The sequence below is a fragment of the Thamnophis elegans genome, chromosome 1, assembly GCF_009769535.1.
Source record: "Thamnophis elegans isolate rThaEle1 chromosome 1, rThaEle1.pri, whole genome shotgun sequence".
Taxonomy (NCBI): Eukaryota; Metazoa; Chordata; class Lepidosauria; order Squamata; family Colubridae; genus Thamnophis; species Thamnophis elegans.
This window is the reverse complement of record NC_045541.1, coordinates 66,240,777-66,261,399: the sequence shown is the minus strand read 5'-3', so window position 1 is coordinate 66,261,399 and position 20,623 is coordinate 66,240,777. Positions and strand designations below refer to the sequence as shown.

General features: G+C 39.7%; 1 protein-coding gene across 1 annotated transcript; it reads right to left on the bottom strand.

The window, feature by feature from the left end:
• Positions 1-1,304: 1,304 nt before the first annotated feature.
• Positions 1,305-15,048, bottom strand: CHURC1 (churchill domain containing 1). The gene is made up of 4 exons (XM_032218232.1): positions 14,884-15,048; positions 6,496-6,631; positions 4,635-4,705; positions 1,305-2,525 (listed from the first exon to the last, which is right to left on the bottom strand). The coding sequence occupies exons 1-4, from the start codon at positions 14,920-14,922 to the stop codon at positions 2,433-2,435; spliced, it is 339 nt and encodes a 112-aa protein (XP_032074123.1). The 5' UTR covers positions 14,923-15,048; the 3' UTR covers positions 1,305-2,432.
• Positions 15,049-20,623: the final 5,575 nt, after the last annotated feature.

Genomic DNA, 20,623 nt, shown 5'->3' with positions numbered 1-20,623 from the left:
CAAGAATGGATTTGCTAATTGACCATGATTGTAAAAACGATCATAAATGCAAGTCAGATCACGTGATGACTCCCTTAATGACCACAATGGTTTACAATCAAAATTCCAGGTTCAATTAAGGTCATTAAGAGAGGAAAATCTGTATGCTGAATGCTCTCTTGATAAAAATTTGAATCATCTTTGTTTAGAAATTATTACCCGTGCTCACTATCTTACCTAATAAAAAGGATAAAGAAATCTTAATTTCACAACAAACTTCTAAACACATTCAAATATTTTTGCACATTTCATTAATTTACATAGCAGATTAACACTACCAGTTTAGGTCAAATTGTAATTAAGTATGTAACCAGAATTGTGCTACAATATCTATTATCCTTCCTAAAGTGAGAGTCTTATAATTTATTTTCAGTGCCTGGCAATTATAGAGTTATTCCTTCCACTGACTTACCATGCCAACTGGCCTTGAGTGTCTGATATTCTATGCTCATAAATAGCTTGGCAAGATGACCAGTTTTAGTTTTAGTCTTGCGGTTAAAAATCAATATCTAGTTACTTCATTGGGCAGGCAAAGTAATCATGCATCATCATCAAAATCTTTGGCAAGAAGCAGTCATCTCAATGCACATCAGAGAAGTTTGCTAATGCAAGTTACAGTAAGGGCAGATACTACTATAGGATCAGTACAGTCTTTCTAAAAGGACCAGTTTCCATAGAGAGGAATGCTTCTAGAATCCATTAGTAGACACCAGGTCCCTTTCTAATTTTACATAGGAGAACTGAAGCTTACATTTACTGATAACAGTTTAAGGTAATTTGCATTCAAAAACGGTTCAGTGGCTAAAGATTTATGGCCCTTGACTAAGTTCCTTCAAGATGAAGCTTCAGTTTAATTAGTCTCAGATCCGCGCTCCCTACCTAATTTCACAGTGAAATCCTAATTGAAATAGGCCATATACCAAAGGCTGGCACCACCAACGAACCACAGAAGGCAGCCTTGCTGAATCAAATACAGTTCTGTGAAAAAGTTGCCCTTTTTTGATTTTCTGAATTGATGTGCATCTTTCCCAATGAAATTAATAAGACTCCTATTGATAAAAGTAATCCAAGCAAACAAGTAACATAAAGCCAACTTTTCTCACCTTTGTTTTTTTACTTTATAAACAATCACCCAATATCAATACAAAAGATAATTTCAGGAATCGCCTTTAGCATGTCAGTGGGCAAGTAACCCATGGCTTGGGAAGTTCACATCAGTGCAATTATTTAGATTCGAATCAGCAAGATTTCTTCATCTGTTCCTTTTCTAATGAGCGTGAAGCTACATGACTATCCTATGGGTCAACCGTATGTTCTGGAAAATTTGGAAGGGAAACTGAACCTTCTTTCATTTGGGGCACAGAAACAGCAGAAAAACCCTGACTAGTTCTATCCTTCTCTAAAGCTTTCTCTGAGATAATTAAATTTATTGGCTGCCCATCTTATAATAGGGTACCTCTGGGAGGCTTTCAGTTATATATATAGCTAAAACATAAAGAGTTAAAATCAGCCATTAAAACCAAGGACACAAGGGTAGCGTGGGGATGATATAGAAGACAGGTGTTATTACTCAACCAACTACCTCCATTGCACTGTTCTGCCTCATCTTTAGGCCTTTACAAAAGGATAGGAGGGTTGGGGCCAACCTCACATTGGGGGACAAGATATTCCAGAGGGCAGGAGCAACAGCAAAGAAGGCCCTCCTCCTGGACCCTGCCAGCCGGAATTGGGCTTAGAGGACCCACAGCATGCATTCTCTATCGGCACGAGTGGTATGGGCCACTCCCAGTGGGATGAGGCAGTCCCTCAAATAGCCTGGTCTTACCTCTTCCTCTATTTCTACATGGTGTGCTGGATGGATTTGGAAAAGTCCATTTCCCCCTGACATCTTTGCAATAACAATAAAGTTTCTCATATATATTTTTTGCATTTCCTGCAAATCAGAATTCTTTGCTTTTGGGGAGTCCACTTTCAAATAGGAAAACTGGGGGCACCGGTTGGTGTTGCAGTGGGGTAGAGAGTCACAAAAAGGTCCCCCTGTTTTGATCCTTTCCAAAACTTTCTACAAAACACAGCATTCCCTACGATGCCAATAACACTGACCACAGCATTCTGACTTGTAGAAAACATTTAAAAAGACCAAAAGCAGCAGGCAGCGGTTCTGCCTTTTCTATGAAGCTTTCAGCAAATGAAACTTTTTCTCCCTCTTCCTTTAGCTTGCAATCACTTCTGATGATGGTAAACTAAGATACCATTTTTTGACCCACTTGATACCACTTGACTTCCCACATGAATTGAGCAGTCAGCATTTGTGTTCTTTAAATGTCATGTTCCATAAGTTTCTGTCATTTAGTACACGATACAATGGCCGAGAAAAATCAAATCAAGGCACTTCAGAACAACGGCGTCATCAGATGAGGATCATCAGGCAAGATACTGATAGAATCTTCTGCCCTCCCACAGAGCATGCATAGCATGGTGTATTCCTGGAAAGAGAGACAAGATATATTTATACTGGATGATGGAAAATAGATGCTTGTTTCATTTGCTGCATAAATGTATTAATTTGTGTTAACCAAGGAATCGATGAGATGTAACAATAGTCATGGTTTAAGCAAACCTAGCTTAACAAGTTCAATCTTATAAGTGAATATTTTCATGTTATTAAGGTAGACAGCATGTGCTAAGAACTTCAGGAAGCTTATCCATTCTTTTCTTTAATGAGATGGAATAGTTAGCTTTCCTCAACCTGAGGCTTTACACCATAGCTCTCAGAAATTCCAATAACCACGTTTTAAATTACTAACTACCGTACTTGCCCACACCTTAAAAGATATGGTGGGTATAACATCAGATTGGTATCAAATATAAAAGCTCTTTATCTCCCCCTATTGTTCGCAAGGAACTGCTAAAACTACCACTTTGCAAAAACTGTGCCAAAATCTGATGCCATGATTTTGATTGTGTAAAGTCATTATTTATTTGGAAGCAATATAATTAAATATCACTTATTTTCATAAAATAAATCCTGCAACAATACCTTTAACACCATCAAATAGCAACATCTGTCTATCCCAGGTCCTTGGGAAGGACCCGATAGATGGATAAAAATGCCAAATCCAATTTAAACATCTGACTGTGTGAACCATAAATTAAATTGATATATTGCCTACTTCACAGCAATTCTGGGTGGGTTAGAAATTATTTAAAACATTAAAAAAGGTAAAGATTGCACAATGAGAAAACTGGATGGGAAGAAAGGAAAACTACTCAAATTAAAAGGAGGCTCAGTCATCCTTATTGAAAAAGTAAGTCTTCAACGCCCTTTGAAATACCAATAGGGTGATGGCTGTTCAGATCTGGGGAGAAACCTCATTCCAGAGGGCAAGCACTGCAGAGAAGGCATGCTTCTGGGATCCTGAGAAGATGACATCCAGACTGAATTGGCTGGGTTGATATGAAGGGAGGCAGAGGGTCCCTCAAGCTACTAAGCCATAAACCATCTAGATCTTGAATTGTACCCAGAAGCAATATGGCAGCAAGTGCAGCTCGTGAAGCAGAGGTATTACATGAAACTGCTGAGTGAGATCCTCAGCCAATTTGGGGTTTGGTATCAAAAGTATGCTGATAACACCCAATTATATTTATCAACCCTAGGCTGAGGCAGTTAAAGTCTAGTCCAAGTGCCTGGGGGATGTTCAGGTCTAGAAGGGGAGGACCTGACTTCAACTCAATTCTATTAAGGCCAAGTGACTCTTGATATTAGGGATTCCTGAGGATTTTCCATGTGTATTCTTGATGGAGTACCACTTCCTCCTTTAAGAATGGTGCACAGTCTGAAACTTCCCTTGGACTCACAGTTCTGGCTTGAAGATCATGTGGCAGCTGTGGCCAAGAGAACCTTTGTACAGCTCTGGTGTACCAGTGGTTTCTCTCTTTGGATGAAATGGTCCTTCAGACTATTATTCACTCCCTACCCATCTCAAGGTTTGACTCCTGCAATGTGTTCTACTTGAGGTTGCCTTTGAAAAACAAGGAACTGGCATGCCCGAGTGTGCCAATATAGCATCACTGCTTCAAGAGCTGCAGTGAATAACAATTCAAGGCATAGGGCTAGGTTATTTGAAGATCAAACATTTTGGAGAGAGAGAGGTTTCCTGAGAATGGGCTCCAGCATGAGTCCAAAAGCTTGGAAGAATAAACCTCTGAGCTCAGTCACTGACTCAGGTTGGATTCTGCAGCATTATCTTGGGACACATATATTTGTCTTCTTTTATGGTCTATTGCATTGTTATCTTCGCAGAGTCAGTTTGTATTTAGACAACACTCAAGCTGAATTATTAAATTAATAACAGTTTACATTACTAAACCATCTGGCTGAGTTTGTACAGCATAACTACTAAATAACTACATAGGCTGGATTCACACAACATACCACCAAATGTGGTCCATCCATTCACAACATCATAGAGTATGAAAGCATACTGAATTATATGTTGAAAATTAACAAGCTTCATGATTCTCAAGAAGATAAAAAGTTGAAGTAAATAAAAGGTAAACAAACTCAGTGGTTGATCAATGAAAGGCTCTTATACCTGGTAATCATCCACCACACCAAAAGTGTATTCATGCCTGGCTATCACATGGTGACAATTCTTACATACGTCTGAAAAGAAAACAAAGGGATTTAGGAAAACAAAATAGGCTTGAAACCTATGCTCTAAATTGTAAAAAAAAAATCAAATTGCTTAATACACAGGCACTTATGTAGGAATTGAAGGATAATATCTGCCAAAGCAGTCATACCAAAAAGGTATAGTCTTTGGAAAGCTTAACCTTTCCTCACTCCGCCCCACCCCCCAATTTCCATTCTTAGCCCTTTATTGATTATTCCTACTATTGTCACTTCTCTAATACATTTGTTGCTACTGCATCAATGGGGAAAAATGAGAGAATTGGCATGTTCTGGCATTGCACATTGGTTCACTAAAAAATAATACAGTAGAAGAAAAAGCAATAAAAGTAATAAAAAGTAATAAAAGTAGAAGAGAAGACATACAGGATTAATAATTCCTGGAAACTGAGCAGAAGTGGAAATATAGAGAAGCAGGAAGGAGTAGCAATACAAGTAGACACTTGTCTGCTCATTAAAACAACATGGTTAGGAGACATTCAGCCCTGGGATGCTATTGCAAAAGAACATTAATCTGTTTAAAATGTGTTTATGGCACTCTTTCAGGGCAACAAGCAATCATTACACAGAAAAATTGATGGTAGCATCTAGCTGATGTTAGCTGATTTCCAAAAGGCAAACAGAATAAAATAAAATTAATATTTTTACTGCGAGACCATTAAGCAATCCGAGGAATGTAGACCAGACTGGGAAACCAGAAGGCGGCAATGTACATTATTTTGTAGTGTTGCCCCCTATCCCCAACTTCTACATGGACATAACCAAATAGTTATCAGAAAAGATCAATTGATCTTTTTGGTCCTCTCTTTTGTAATTGCATGCAGTACTAAACTATATTCCCTAAATTCTGCTGAAGAACAGGAAGAATGCATTCATTTATTCCCTTATGCCTCAACTGTTAGCAGTCAGGTATTACTGGACATAGCCCAGAATCCTGAAGTGCATTATTTAGGTAATGGCTCTGACCCAGGCTTAACAGAATCCTGAAACAGACTTCATGTCCTGAAAAAAACCCTTTTTATTTGATTAATGTGAATTCCTGGCATTCACATCTAGAAAAGTCCCGGCAATAAGCCTTTCAAGGTTTAATTGCAAAAACAGACCTTATCAGTCCTTGCATAGTTGCCAGGCCAAGAGCTTCTAGTCTCAACGCTGTAAAATGAAATACCTAGCAAGGAGTCTCTGTGAAGCACGAACTCAGATAAGCAAATCTTCACAAAAATAAGCGAACTAATTGTCTCCTGCAAACACCACTCCCCTTTTGCTCCTATTAATTCCCTATGGGAGTGGCCATTCAGTGTCCACTTGTGCCATTACTTCTGAGTTGACCCCTGTGCCTTAGTTGTTCCCTTCTCTTGACAGCTCTGTGCATACGTGCAACTGGAAAAGGCTCCAGCTGTTCTTCTGCCTCACTTATCTCCGACTCCGAGGGCAGCTGATAAATGTCGGACAGCCCTGGCCCCATCTCTGCCTCCGACGCAGAACACCCATCAGAGCCTTTCCCAGACTCCAGGACTGGCCCCAGGTCCTCCCTAACCTCCTCACTGTCCAAGTCTTCTGCCAGCTCTGCTGGCAACTGACAGGCCACACCAATAACTGTGATAACAGTTCATTACCATTTTGTTTTTATAATGGGAATGAAATACATGCATACATATTTCACATACAGAAGCATGTCTAGACACATTTAACTTTCAACAGTAGATTTCTGGATACAGGTTCTTAATACCCATATAGACAACAGAAGAATCTGGCCATCTTACGATCGTAAGTGATAATTTCCTCTCCATCCTCTTCTTCTGTTGCTTTGTTCACAATCATCACAAAATCCCGTGTTTTGCATTCAATACAACCAACATAGTTCATTAAATAGGATCCATTCTCCAAGCAAGTAGTACCCTAAAAGATTCAAAGGTGGGAGAAATATGTTAACACAGTGATCTCTTTTTAAATTGATTTAAGAGCCAATTTTACAAATTATTTCAGAATTCTACATTCAGAACTTTCCATATTTTTTAAAAAGCAGTCAAGGGAGTAATTATGATTAAACACATAAAAGCTAACTAAGTACTCCATATTGGTTATTTTATTCTACATATGAGTAATTCTGGCAGATTTCCCCCAGACCTAATTTCTATCCATACATACCTTCTTCCCAGATATAATGCATTCAATCCAGCTTTCTAAACAATAATATAGTAATCTGTTAAAATACTTTAAAAAAGGAAAATCTCATTTAACAAGTTATATCAAAAACAACCAATCCATCTAACAACCCACCTGACCCTAGTTTTCAAATACTGTTTCTTCTGTGGTATATTCTTTTCCAATCCAGAGAGAGAAATCACAGTAAACAATGACTACAACAATAATGCCACCAAAGACTTTTCAGATTATAACATATACTCTGCAATCAATCTAACACTTAGAACAATCCTATATTTCAGTGAGGTCATTTTCTTGCATTTTTCAAATTTTCTAATCAGTTGGCACATCTCTGGCTTTAACTACTGATTTTCAATTTATTTCTCAATACAATGTGCAATGGTTCTGTTGGTTGATGTCAAGTCAGTAATTTCAACATTACATTGAAAAATATAGTTAAAATTAAAAAAAACACATACGAAACCTAATGTTAAAATATCTATTAAGCAGTTCAATTTTAGAAACTAGAAATAGAAAATATATTTCCCATCACAAATTATTAGCAGAGTTTCTTTAAAACACATAACTTTTACAGTAATTCTACATAACAGTTAAGACACCAGACTAGAAACTGGGACACTGTGAGTTCTAGTCTTGCCTCAGGCACAAAGTCAGTTGACCTTAGACCAGGGCTCCCTAAAGTTTTTTTGGCAAGATTAACCTCCCTCCCCCACCTAATAGTCACTAAGCAGTCAAAAAACTAACTTGTGTAGGAAGTTATCATCCAGCCCTCTCCCAGAAAAATGAAATATCCTAGGAAATATTGAAAAGGCAGAATATTTCTCTGGATGTGAAAAGAAACATGTTTTAAAAGACAATAGTTGCCTATAGCTTTCTGCCCATCCCCAGCTAATGGGCCATTAAGATGGCCAGGCCAGCCCACTTTACATAATAAAGACTTCTCCTCACTGCAGCTGTAGGGGGAAGGGATATTACTCAACTGACCACAAGGCAACTGAGAAAACTCATCACAGCCTAGAGAGTAGCCCCCTGCATGGCACCATGGGAGTCTGACAACCAGTCAGAATACATTTCTTACACAGGAACAGGAAACAGAGAGGTGGGACTGAACAGGGTATAAAAGCCTAGCAAGCCCCTTCCTCAGCCCTTCTCTCTTCTTCTCCATCAACATTGAAACATGTGATCACCTTTTCTGGTCAGGGCTCAAGCCATGTGGCCCTGTCCAACAATAAACCATCTTTCCAAGCAGCCTCCATGTCTCCAGTGTCTTCTTCCCCACTTGGAGCTGAACCCAGAAGGACATTTCTTTCAACAATTGGCGACCCACAGATGGGACTCCAAGTTAGCCTAACTAATGGATATGGCCCAGGTAAGCCTCCCATGCCGGCACAGACCCCATTGAGTCTGAGGGTGGACTTTATCTTGGCCTTAACCATTGGATCTAGGTTTTAAAGGGGTTTTGAGTTTGAGCTCAAAGGCTGCCTGGAAAGAAGGTGAGTACCTTTAAATTTTAATTCTCTAAAGTTTAATTTTAAAGCATGGCAAAGCATGGGAGATGTGTGTATGCGTGCGTGTGTGGGATCCTTCTCCTGAGCACAGCTGGATCCTGGTTCCTCTGTGTGTTTTACCAAGAGAGCCTGGAAAGTATTAGGGTCAGGCCAGAGCACAGGACCTTCTGTTAGGGAAAGGAGAGTGTGTGTGAAAATGGATGGAAAAATGAATGAAAATTTTGTTGTTGCTGTTGTTCTGTGAAAGCAAAAAGAAAAAGCAAAGGCTCGTTGTGTGTAAAGAGAAAGAGGTGCAGGTACTAACTGTTAAAGGGAACAGAGGTCCTCTGCAGATTACCTTTTTGATCTGTAAAACCCTAGCGGAAATTCCCTGGTAGGAAGGGACCGAATACTTCATTAGGGAATTTGAAGTCCTTCCCAGAATCTTTTTTTTTCTGAAAACTTACGGGGCGGTGGTCACCCGGCTAAGCCAAAGTGAGCCCTGCATGTAATGGGTCATGGGAAGCGTTAGCTCGAGGGTGACAGGAAAATCCCTTGGAGATTTCCTAGAAGCCTGGGACGCCAGGCACATGCCTATCTTGGCAGGCATGAAGGCAAGGAAATTGTGTGAGAAATGGGCTTTGCTGAAAGATAATACAGGAAAACTAATTTGGCTACATAAAGGTACTTAAAAGAAAAGGGAAAAATGTTGAGGTTTCTTTTTTTCTCCTGTCTGTTTGTCTCTTTGTCTTCTATGTAACCACGTGGTTCGTTTGTTAAGATTTGTGCCTTCCCTAATTTAACAGATTTGTAGCTAAGAATGTAGGATGTGAAAACCTAAGAGTTCTGTCTTTTTCCTTTCTTATTTTCTCCTTGTTCTTGTGTAAATGTGTGCTTAAGTCTTTGTGCACCTTCAAAGTAATTGTAACTAAGATGTCTCTGAACCAAAAGACAAGGATTTTAAAGTGTTCAATGAAAGAAAAGAGTAAACTGGCAGAAATTGCCTTCGTTCAGTTTGTTCCTTCCCCCCCAAAAAACCAGAGTACAGAGAAGTATTTTTTTCCTTCCTTCCTTCCCTTTGCCTTAAAGTAACAACCCAGGAAATGTTTTAAGTTCATTTACAGGAAAAGTTTCATCCTTGCTTCTATCCTGTGTTTAAATGATTTTACCTGTTTATTTCCTTCCTGAAGCATGTGAATCCAGACCCCATTTTGCATCTGTGATATCCCCATAATGTTACCAGTTTATCTGTTTAGTAACTGATGATTTTACCTTTTTTTTTAAAACTCTGCCTGCAAGCTTTCTACCCCCCCAAGCCCCTCCCTTACCCTTAATCCCCCAACAATGCCCTTTCTGTGGGGGAGGGAACCTTGTTTTCATGTTTTTCAGGCCTGGAAGATTTACCCTTCAGGTGAGTATAGATTTTTTTTTCCCTTTTGGGGGAAGGAGGAGAGTGTTGCCTTGTGTGTGCAAATATGAGATGAAGGAAATTCCTACTAAAGATTTGCTTTCACCCTGAGTAAAAACCTTCTGCACATCTGTCTGGCCAACCTACTCGAAACGTGGCCTCTAGAAGACAGTTTTAATTTAGATTTTGTAACAAGTTTGCTGATTTTCTGGCCACCATCAGATGAACTGAAGAGAAGTTGTACCTGAGTTTCTTCCCCAAAGTGACTAAGGAGTCCACAGGGATATGTTAGAAAGCTGTTAATAGTTGTCTTTTAAAAAAGAAAAGTAGAGCTCGAGCTCCACCCAGATGCAAATGATGTGTTAATAAAATATCTATATATCTTGCTCTTTAAAACTATGCCAGCGCTCTGCTGGGAGAGCTAAGAGTTTGGACCTTTAAAACTATGCCAGCGCTCAGCTGGGAGGACCAACCTGGAACCCTGGCCAATGCAAACAATGTGTGGACAAACATCTCTATACATTGTCTCTATAAATCTTGACCTTTAAAAATATGCCAGCGCTGCTGGGAGTTCAAGATATATAAGAGTTTGGATCTTTAAAAATTAGCCAGCGTGGGCTGGCAGATCCAATTTTAAAACGGAACACCCCAGGGCAGAGACAGTTATTAACAATCTAGTGCTTAAGGAGATAGAACAACGGGTGTAACTTTGAGCAAAAGTAAGAAAGTTAGCAGGTAATGAGGTAAAGCCTGACTGAATGGGAAGACCTAGGTAATTGGACTTGATTACTTTGATGTAATGTCTGTTAAAAAAATTCTTAGATGTGCATCTAACAACATGTAGAATTGAATTGAATTGATGTTGATATGTTTGACCAGCTAGCTAAATAAATAAATAAGCTTGGGCTTGAAGCTGTGGGGGATGGCAGAGTAGTTAGGATTTAAACTGCTCTCTGAGTTTCCCCACTGCTTGGAGAATGAGCCACATGTTCCCCAAGTAAAGGGAATTGAAGACTTAAAGGGACAGAACCTCCCCCAGGCCTGGAGGGAAATTGAGATCCCTTAATAATAGAAAATGGAGCTCATTGGCTTATGTACAGCTCCCTGAAGTAATTGTAATAATCGCTTTGTATGAAGAAAAAATGAAATGGGATATTTTTGTATGTGAAATTAATTTACACAAGCAGCCTGATTGCAGTGCAAATGTGAGTGTTGACGGTAAAAGTTGGTATGAATGTACTTTAATTCCTTTCATATAAAGAAACAGTAAGTTGCATGGTTGTTTAATGGTATGTGTGTGTATGTGTTTGAGTGAGCGAGGGATCCATTAAGGGAACTGTGCCTATTTAGGAAAGTAGGTAAATTATGAGGACAGGTTGGGCAGTAGAGAGTAAAGAGAAAGTGATGAAAGAGTGGGAGAGGGGAAGAAAGGAAAAGAGTGAAAGAGACAGAAAGAGACAAAGAGGAGAGAGAAAAAGAGTGGGAGAAGGGAGAAGGAGAAAGTGACAGAAGAATGGAAGAGAGGGAAAGAGAAAGTGAAAAGAGGGAAAGAGAGAGAAGAGAGGAAGAGGAAAGAGATATCCCACAGCCCTTATAACACCCCTGTGTTTGTTATAAAAAAGAAATCTGATAAATGGCATTTTTTGCATGATTTGTGGGCTGTTAATAAAATTCTCCAACCCATGGGAGCGCTGCAGTGCGGCCTCCCCAATCCAAATTTGATTCCCCAAGAATGTGATCTCATGACACTTGTCCACTATTTCTCAGACACCCGCCCTTTTTGCAGCCCTAATTACAAAAGCCCTTCCGCTCCAGTGGAAGCCTCCATCAACAGCTTTTCCCTATCAAAGACACTAACTGTCTTTGCCGATGGGAGCAAACATCGGGGAGCATGTGCCTGGCAGGAGGATGGTACATGGCACACCCAGCTCACAGAGCCACAAAAATCTGCTCACTTTAACCATTTTTTTTCCTCTCTCTTCTGAGAAATTTGGAGTAAATGGGTGACTTGCTCCTTCACCTTTACCTTTCACTGCTATCTTTTCATCTATAAAAGTTATGCAATTACATTTCCTTTTCTGCTCTGAATACAATTTTGATTTTTTTTTTCTCTTCTGGAAATTTTGAGGTATAAAAAGAAATAATTTTGAGATATTTTGCTTACATTTGTAAATGTTTTAACATACTTGATGAGAATTTGCTTCCATCTGAATGGAATCTAATATTTGGAGTGTTGACTCAAAGTACCTTTTTTTTAATTGCATTTTTTTAAACCTGTTTTTCTTCCCTTTCTCTTTTACACCTGAGTGCATTTTTAAAAACTTGTGAGTCAAGGTGCTCTACCCTATGATATTTTGTTTGTTTGTTTGCAACACAAGTTGTTGTCCTTTTTGAAAAATTTACTCATCTTACTGCAAAAGTGTTTCAATCATAGAAGCAGTGGGAATGTCATGTTCCATGAAATTTACATTGTCTGCCCTCTGGAATAATGTTTGGATTTCCACATTTGGACAGAAGATGGGTGAGATTCCACAACATGAGACTAAAGATATGTCTGTAAAGAACTGTATACTCTTTTCTTCACCTCAGAAACAAAGGACTGCTAGCTCAAACCATAACTCTTGAATTGGCTGCTGGTGATTGCAACCTGATAAAACCTGACATGAGGGGGGGAAAAAACTTACGGTAGGCAAGTCTGGAACTGACTACCAAGCCTGACTGACCACTCTTATCAGCAAGCTAAGCTTAATGCCACCCAGCAGATATGAAAGAATGGACCCTGAGATGGAGAAGTAAAGACCAATAGACTTTCTTCCATCCCCAGAAGACAGCTGTAAAGACTATTGGGGAGGGTGAAAATTGATCCTAAAGTTTTCTTTCTTTGCTTCCTTCACAGAAATTCATTGTAAGGTTTCTTTCTTGTCTCATTTATATTGTAATCAGTTTAATGTATTCATGTAAGAATTGTATTTAAGAATGGCTAGTACAGCAATTTTGAACACCTTAGATTTCTGTCTAGTGGGAGGGAAAGTTTGTCCAAAATGTCTGTATTTTCTGTATTGTAGAACCAGCTACACACACACACACACACACACACACACACACACACACACACACACAAAGAAAAGAGAGAGAGAGAGAAGAGCCTATTCAGAATTAGATTGAAACTATCTCCTCCACACACAGTTTTTTCCTAGCTTGATTTTTGCCCCAGGCACAAAAGCCTAAACAGGGATTTCTCCCTTTTAATCCCATTGGGGGAGGATCAATTCCCCTCAAGCAATTCCCCCAGTTGAAGAGCTGGCAGAGAGGATCTCCAAAAACCCCAAGCCCTCACTGTGACAAAAAAACAAACAAAAAACCCCACGCTGCCCAGTAAAACAGGATATGTTGCACTGGTGGTCTCATGAGTAGGGAGTCTCCAGGAGTCCCCAGGCTCATTCTGTGTAATTTTACAAATACTAGATAACCTGGATTGCACACCATCTGAACTCAATTTGGCCTCACTAAAATAAGAGCCAGGGCAGGTTGAAGAACCATCCCTTTTAAAATGGGCAGCCTGTAACTTAAAGGGAAAGCAAGGCTGTGAATAATTTTTGGGATTTCTGCTTTTTAAAAAAACCTGTCTGAAAGCTCACAGAAAATGATATCTGATACTAATTGGCATGGAAAATTGGATACTGTAAATTTCTTTCCAGAAATTTGTGCCCTGGTAGCTAGACCTTCATGGTTGAAAGCTATCTGGGAGCCACTGAAGAGATCCTTCTGCTGTCTCTCAATGCTTTTTCATCAGAAGAATTAAGTCTCCCTGATATGACCAATTGTAATCTTTTGTCAAAACATGTGCGTTCCACTCACATGTTTTGAAAAAAAAAAAAAGGAGGGATTGTAGGAAGTTATCATCCAGCCCTCTCCCAGAAAAATGAAATATCCTAGGAAATATTGAAAAGGCAGAATATTTCTCTGGATGTGAAAAGAAACATGTTTTAAAAGACAATAATTGCCTATAGCTTTCTGCCCATCCCCAGCTAATGGGCCATTAAGATGGCCAGGCCAGCCCACTTTACATAATAAAGACTTCTCCTCACTGCAGCTGTAGGGGGAAGGGATATTACTCAACTGACCACAAGGCAACTGAGAAAACTCATCACAGCCTAGAGAGTAGCCCCCTGCATGGCACCATGGGAGTCTGACAACCAGTCAGAATACATTTCTTACACAGGAACAGGAAACAGAGAGGTGGGACTGAACAGGGTATAAAAGCCTAGCAAGCCCCTTCCTCAGCCCTTCTCTCTTCTTCTCCATCAACATTGAAACATGTGATCACCTTTTCTGGTCAGGGCTCAAGCCATGTGGCCCTGTCCAACAATAAACCATCTTTCCAAGCAGCCTCCATGTCTCCAGTGTCTTCTTCCCCACTTGGAGCTGAACCCAGAAGGACATTTCTTTCAACACTTGAAAGCACATAGATATTGGGGGGGGGGGGAGTCTTCTCAAGAATGGTTTTGTTACTCAGTACATATTAGGAGAGAAACGTTGTCTATTTCTCCCTCTATAATTGGTGAACTACAATTCCCAGAATCCCATATAATAAACGATTCAATAGAAATGCTGGAAGCTGTGTAGTATATAACACCGTTGAAAGTGCTGGCAATTAAAGGCCTGCATCCTCTTGGCAGCAAATGAGAGCCCACCACATCTATAACATAGATATATAAGACTCCTTTTAAACCACAACAGGTTCAAATGAGGAAAAAAACTTAGCAAAAAAAAAAAAGGATTCTTAAGCTTATTTCGCCCTGGGGGAGAATTCCAAAGTGGGGAAAAAATCCGGGAATATATTTATTAGTATTGCACTTTGTCCACTCTTTAGTGTCATTTTGGCCGGTCTTTAATAAAGGCATCATAGAACGTGGGAGAAATTAATTCTGCCTGCAGACTGCCTGCTTTGGATCTCATCTACTCCCTGGTGGTGGTGGGGCAAACTTTGTAGGAAGTCAAGGGATAAGGAAGACAGCGACAAAGGGAAGGGAACGTGGTTGCGCCCCCTTCCCGTGCCCTATAAAAAGCCTGTTCCCTCCCCCTCTTACCCGAGGTGGGTACTCCGTCTTCACGCAGCCCCCGCACATGCTGACTTCAAACCTCCTTCCCGAATCTGTGCGTCCCTGTGACGTCACTCTCCGCGCGAGAGAGAAAGAAAGAAAGAAAAACAAACGAGATTTCTTTGATTCTGCCCCAAGTGACTCTCCGAATGGAGGCGGGTCGGCTAAGAATGGGAGGAGCCTGCGCCGAGGGCGTGGTTTATCGGACAGAGATTGAATTTGGACTAAGCCGTTTGCGGCTACGTAGAGTTGAATGGAGAAAAAGATCGATATTTTCCCGAGCTTTGTGCGTTGGAGCGGCGTGGCTGCAAATGCCCTTGGAAGATTTTTGTTCTCAAGCTTGCAGGGTTCCTACTGTTGATCGAAAGTGGAACCTATTTTTAATTTTTTTAATTTCATTCATTCATTAGATTTTTGAATGCTTAGGCACTTTTTTCTCCCGTTAAAAAAATGAGATGACTAACGTAGAGATTTATAGCGAAATCCAGGCATCGCTTTTGGTGATGTATTACCGGTACTTAAGTGCATCAGCTTTATATCACCAGAGGCTTCGGGAGGATGTTATGAATCACTAGTGGGAATCATCATCATCATCTATTATGGATAGGAATAAGCACCAAGGTCCGTTTCTCCTCCTTTCAGTAGAATGGGGAAACAAAGGAGCTTAATTCACAGGCTTCTGTAGTTGCATCTCTCTACAATATTGAAACATTTAGACAGAAACTTCAAATTGGAGAGGTAAAATTTATCATAAAAATTATAAGAAAAAGCAATGAATGGGCGGGTCTTTAAAGCCATTCGATCAGATTATAGTAAATATGAACCTTGAACTTTCCGAGGTGTATTAGCTCAGAAATTCAATCCGACTAAAAAGGGACTGCTTCGTGCTACAATCACGTATGTTTAACATAACCAAGACTTCTCCACTTTCCTTCTGCTGACACTGGGAAGAATAACAGTATTATAGCTGCTCTTCTGTTCTTCCAGAGGTTGAGTCAAGTGATGAAATAGAATAGCCAGTTTGCTGTAGTGAGATATGACTCCTAGTCCTGCTGTAGGCACAATGCCAGTTTGATGACCTTGGACCAGTCACTTTCTTTCAATCCTAGGAAGGAGGCCAAGGTAAAGCACTTCTGCAAATCTCCCCAAGGAAATCGCGGGGGCTAGTCCAGCCAGTTACCAGGAGTCAAAATTGACTGGAAGGCATCCCTCATACTCCCAAAGTGCTAAAAACAAACATTTCAAATGTATTAATTTTAGTACCCATGAAATACATGCTTAACAAAATTCACTCATTTATAAAATATTTTGAGATTATATAAAATCTTTCTTCCTGCAAGATTTCTTTTCTCTCTCTCTCTCATTTCCTGTTTTTAATCTGTTCACTACTACTCATTCTTTTTTTCTTTTTTTCATTGCTTTGCATAATGCTTACCCTTTTGGGAAGTTATCACCCAGCCCTCTCCCAGAAAAATGAAATATCCTAGGAAATATTGAAAAGGCAGAATATTTCTCTGGATATGAAAAGAAAGAAACATGTTTTAAAAGACAGAATAGTTGCCTGTAGCTTCCTGCCCATCCCCACTGTTAAGAAGTCCAAGCTAGTCCACTTACATAATAAAGACTTCTCCACTGCAGCCGCAGAGGGGATGGGATTAAAAGCATGATAATATTGGCCCTTTACTCAACTGACCACATGGCATCTGAGAACTCAATCAAACCTGGATTCAAAACACAGCCTAGAGAGTAGCCCCTGCATGGCCCCATGGGAGTCTGACAACCAATCAGAATACATTTCTTACACAGGAACAGGAAACAGAGAGGTGGGACTGAACAGATTATAAAAAGCTTCCCTCAGCCCTTCTCTCCTGCTCCACCAACATTGAAGCATGTGATCACCTTTTCTGTTCAGGGCTCAAGCCATGTGGCCCTGTCCACCAATAAACCATCTTTCCAAGCAGCTTCCATGTCTCCAGTGTCTCCCCACTTGGAGCCGAACCCAGAAGGACATTTCTTTCATCACCCCAAAAGGAAAAAGCATAATGGACAAAGATATATTGTCTATTAATGAGTTCTGGACAAATGCATTTTGCCCACATATTGTCAACATCTGAATTATTAATATTAATTTGGTTGCATAATTATATTTAAACCTATCTATTTAAATATAATTGTAAATCAAATATATTTATTATATTTATATTTAAATATAATTAAATTTAAATATATAGAGCATATGTACAATGGCAATGTTTATTTAAACAGGACTCCAGTTAATAAGGATTGTAAGAAAAAAAATCTGAAAACATATCACTTCTTTGACTGCAGGTAAAGTTTAATAATGAAAGAGGTTTAGTTAGCAGCAGCTGCCCACCCACTCCCTCCGCCTCTAGTCTATTGCTTCCTTTAGCTAAAACTTTCTCCTCTTTTATCTCTGTAAATTTAATTATGGTATTGGAGCTTAATGGGTGGAGTGGGGAAGCAGAGGGGAAAGAACTGGAACTTTCCATGGGCAAAGCTAGTGGATGGACAATGGCACCCGTACCCCACATGTTAAGGTGACTCCAGTATAGTACTATATATAGCCATGATGGCGAACCTGTGGCATGTGTGCTGGAAGTTGCATGCAGAACCATCTCTCCGGGGACGCCAGCCATTGCCTGTTGCTCTTCCGGGTTCCAGTATGCACATGTGCGCCTGCCAGCTGGTTTTTGCATGGATGGGAGCGCCGGAAACCGGAAGAACAGCTCTGTGGTGTGCATGTGCATGCCAGAAAGCTGATCTTCTGGTTTCCAGTTCACGCATGCGCGCGCGCCAGCTGGTCTTCATGCGTGCATGAGTGCCAGAAACTGGAAGACCAGGTCAAAAGACCAGCTGAGCTTCCAGTTTCCGGTGCTCCCTCATGTATGTGTGCTCCCGTTTCGGCAGTTGGTGCCGAAAAGTTTCACCAACACTGTTATATAACATTATTCCATCCTAAGACTGAATTTTTTCTGCATAATAATCAGTTAAAGTCAATACGTAATACTAAGCACAGCAGCTTGACTACATATAGAAGCAACAGACGATTTGTGTAAAGTTGCATTCTTGATTTTCACTAAATTATCAGCTATACATTAAACAAATTTTGTTTAGTTTAGTCTTTAGTAAAAAAATATAGGCCTATATATTTTTATTTAGAAACATAACTCATTTGTGTGAGCTTTCTTCCCACTTGAGATACCTAGACATGAAGAAAGATAATCTAGTTTTGCTTACTTGACGTAAGTCTTTTTGGTGTGTGTGTGTTTGTGTGTGTGTATGTGTTAGTAACCTAACTTTCATTATAGATAATATAATAAAAAAAATGAGCCTACCATCCACCTGTCCTTTCCTAATATGAAAATAACTGTCTCCCTAAGGCTGGGTATATTATTTGGAATACTACAGTCTTTAAATGTGATGTAGCTTCCACTCTCAACTTTGACAAGCCTAAAGACTAGCTATCCACACAGTTTTGAATTAAAGTACAGCAAAATGTAAATGTTGTAATTAAATATTGCAAATAATAATAATAATAATAATAATAATAATAATAAATACTAGCGCATAATACACCAGACATCACACTGGTTGAGAAAAATAAGGTCACAATCATAGACATCGCAATACCAGGTGATAGCAGGGTCGCCGAGAAGGAACATGAAAAAATCGCAAGATACCAGGACTTAAAAATCGAAATTAAACGACTATGGCACAAACCAGCAGTGATAATTCCAGTGGTAATTGGCACACTGGGTGCTATTCCAAAAGCACTGGAATTACATTTAAAACAGTTAAAAATTGACAAAATCACCATCAGTCAAATGCAAAAAGCCGCACTGCTTGGAACTGCACGCATATTACGAAAATACGTTACGACGTCCTAGGCCCCTGGGTGGGGCCCGACTAGTAACCAATGCCAAATCCGGCGAAACAACTGGCCGCTGTGATACAATTGTACAATAATAATAATAACAACTCATTGAATTCAACCATATGACATTTTTAGCCATAAACTATTAACAAAAAATATATTGGAGAGAAATTAAAAATATTCATTATAAGGAAAGCAAACCTACATTTCTGCTAGCAAAAATGGATCAGATGTCAGTATTTTTAATTAAAGTGGAATCCTGAGGAAAACCTTGCACAATTCCATATAATAATTATTTTTAATAACAATTCTGATCATTCATATATCACCAATCAACATCAGCCTTTTTTTAAAAATAAGAATCACAATTACATTGATAACAATGATTTGGCAAACAATATTTGGACTTTTACTTTTTTTTTTGACAAAGCCCTTGCAATAGGCTTTTGACAAATCTCTGAGCAAATCTGATAGATATTGTATAAGAAGATATGAACACTTACTCAAGAAAAGAGGAAAGTAGCAACAAATGAACAATTCTTTTAACAGAAACGTCTGCCAAACATACAGAATGGGATTAATTGATTTATTCATTCAATTTGTATAGCCACTCATTTCAAACCAGTAACTCTGGGTGGTGAATAATGACCACTTTTGGACAAATGGAGCGCTGCGCATGCACATGTACAACTACTACTCCCCAGAACAATCCCTGTCTGTCCATCCCACACCAGGTCACCAAGCTGGAAAAGTTGGGGACCACTCCTCCAGAGTGTGAATGTTGTAGAGGGCAATATGGTAGAGAAGAGACATCTCCTGATCTCTGCCAGCCCACATTCCTGAGACTGGATTGGATGGGGAGAAACTTCTGGAAGAGGACCATCCCTTAGGTAACCCAGTCCCTTGTCATGAAGTACCATTTTTTTGGAGTATAAGATGCACTGGAGTATATGATGAACCAAGATTTTGAAGAGGCAAATTTAAAAAAAAAAGTTTTGGGATTCTGCAGACCTCCCAAAAACAGCCCGTTTTTCACGAAAATGGGCCTGGTTTCCCCCCCCCCCAAAAAGGGCATGCATAACCTTTAGGAGACTTGTAGAGTGCTCCTGGGGGGGGGTCAGCAAAAAATGGCCTGTTTTTCGCTCATTTCTGCCCTCCCCAGCCCCAGGAGCACTCTGAAAGTCTCCTAAAGGCCATGCACAGCCATTTTGTTGAAAGGGCCGGGGCTTCAGGAGCAAAAAATGTTGTATTCAGTGTATAAGATGCACCCAGATTTCCCTCTTTTTTGAGGGAAAAAGGTGCGTCTTACACTCCGAAAAATACAGGTATTTTAAAAGTGACACCCAGGATCTTGAATTGCATCTGGAAATACACTGGCAACCATTTGACCCCTGAAGCAGTAATATTATATATGTCAAATAGACCAACGCTACAGATTGAAACAACTTGTTCAGCTGTGTTCTATACCCGCTGAAGCATCTGAATGCTCCCCAACTTGCATCCCCATTCCTCACCTCACAGCGAGGCTTATGTCCTGTGTTCTCCTCTTTGGACTACAAAGTCTACAAAGTCACTCAGTTTTGCCTGGATTGAACCACCGCCTCATGTAGGTATTTGATTTATTTTCAAATGCTTTGGAGTTGGCCCAGTTTGTTGATGCCGTAATTGTTTACATTAAAGCAATACAAAATAAATAGAGCTGCAAAAGGTCTCTTAAAATTGGGTCAATTAGTATTCAGATAGCAAATATAGTCCATACGGAATGCAATTCTACTTGCAAGCTTTCACCAACATTTTTTCTCCTGCATTTTAAACCTCACGCAGTTTTTGAAG

What these genes read in the sequence shown, in the direction of transcription:
- CHURC1 (XM_032218232.1), bottom strand. Translation starts at nt 14,922, where the DNA reads ATGTGCGGGGGCTGCGTGAAGACGGAGTACCCACCTCGG. An exon ending in GGAAATTATCACTTACGATC is followed by an intron (nt 4,706 to 6,495) that starts GTAAGATGGCCA and finishes TTTTCTTTTCAG; the next exon opens with ACGTATGTAAGAATTGTCAC. An exon ending in GTGTGGTGGATGATTACCAG is followed by an intron (nt 2,526 to 4,634) that starts GTATAAGAGCCT and finishes CTCTCTTTCCAG; the next exon opens with GAATACACCATGCTATGCAT.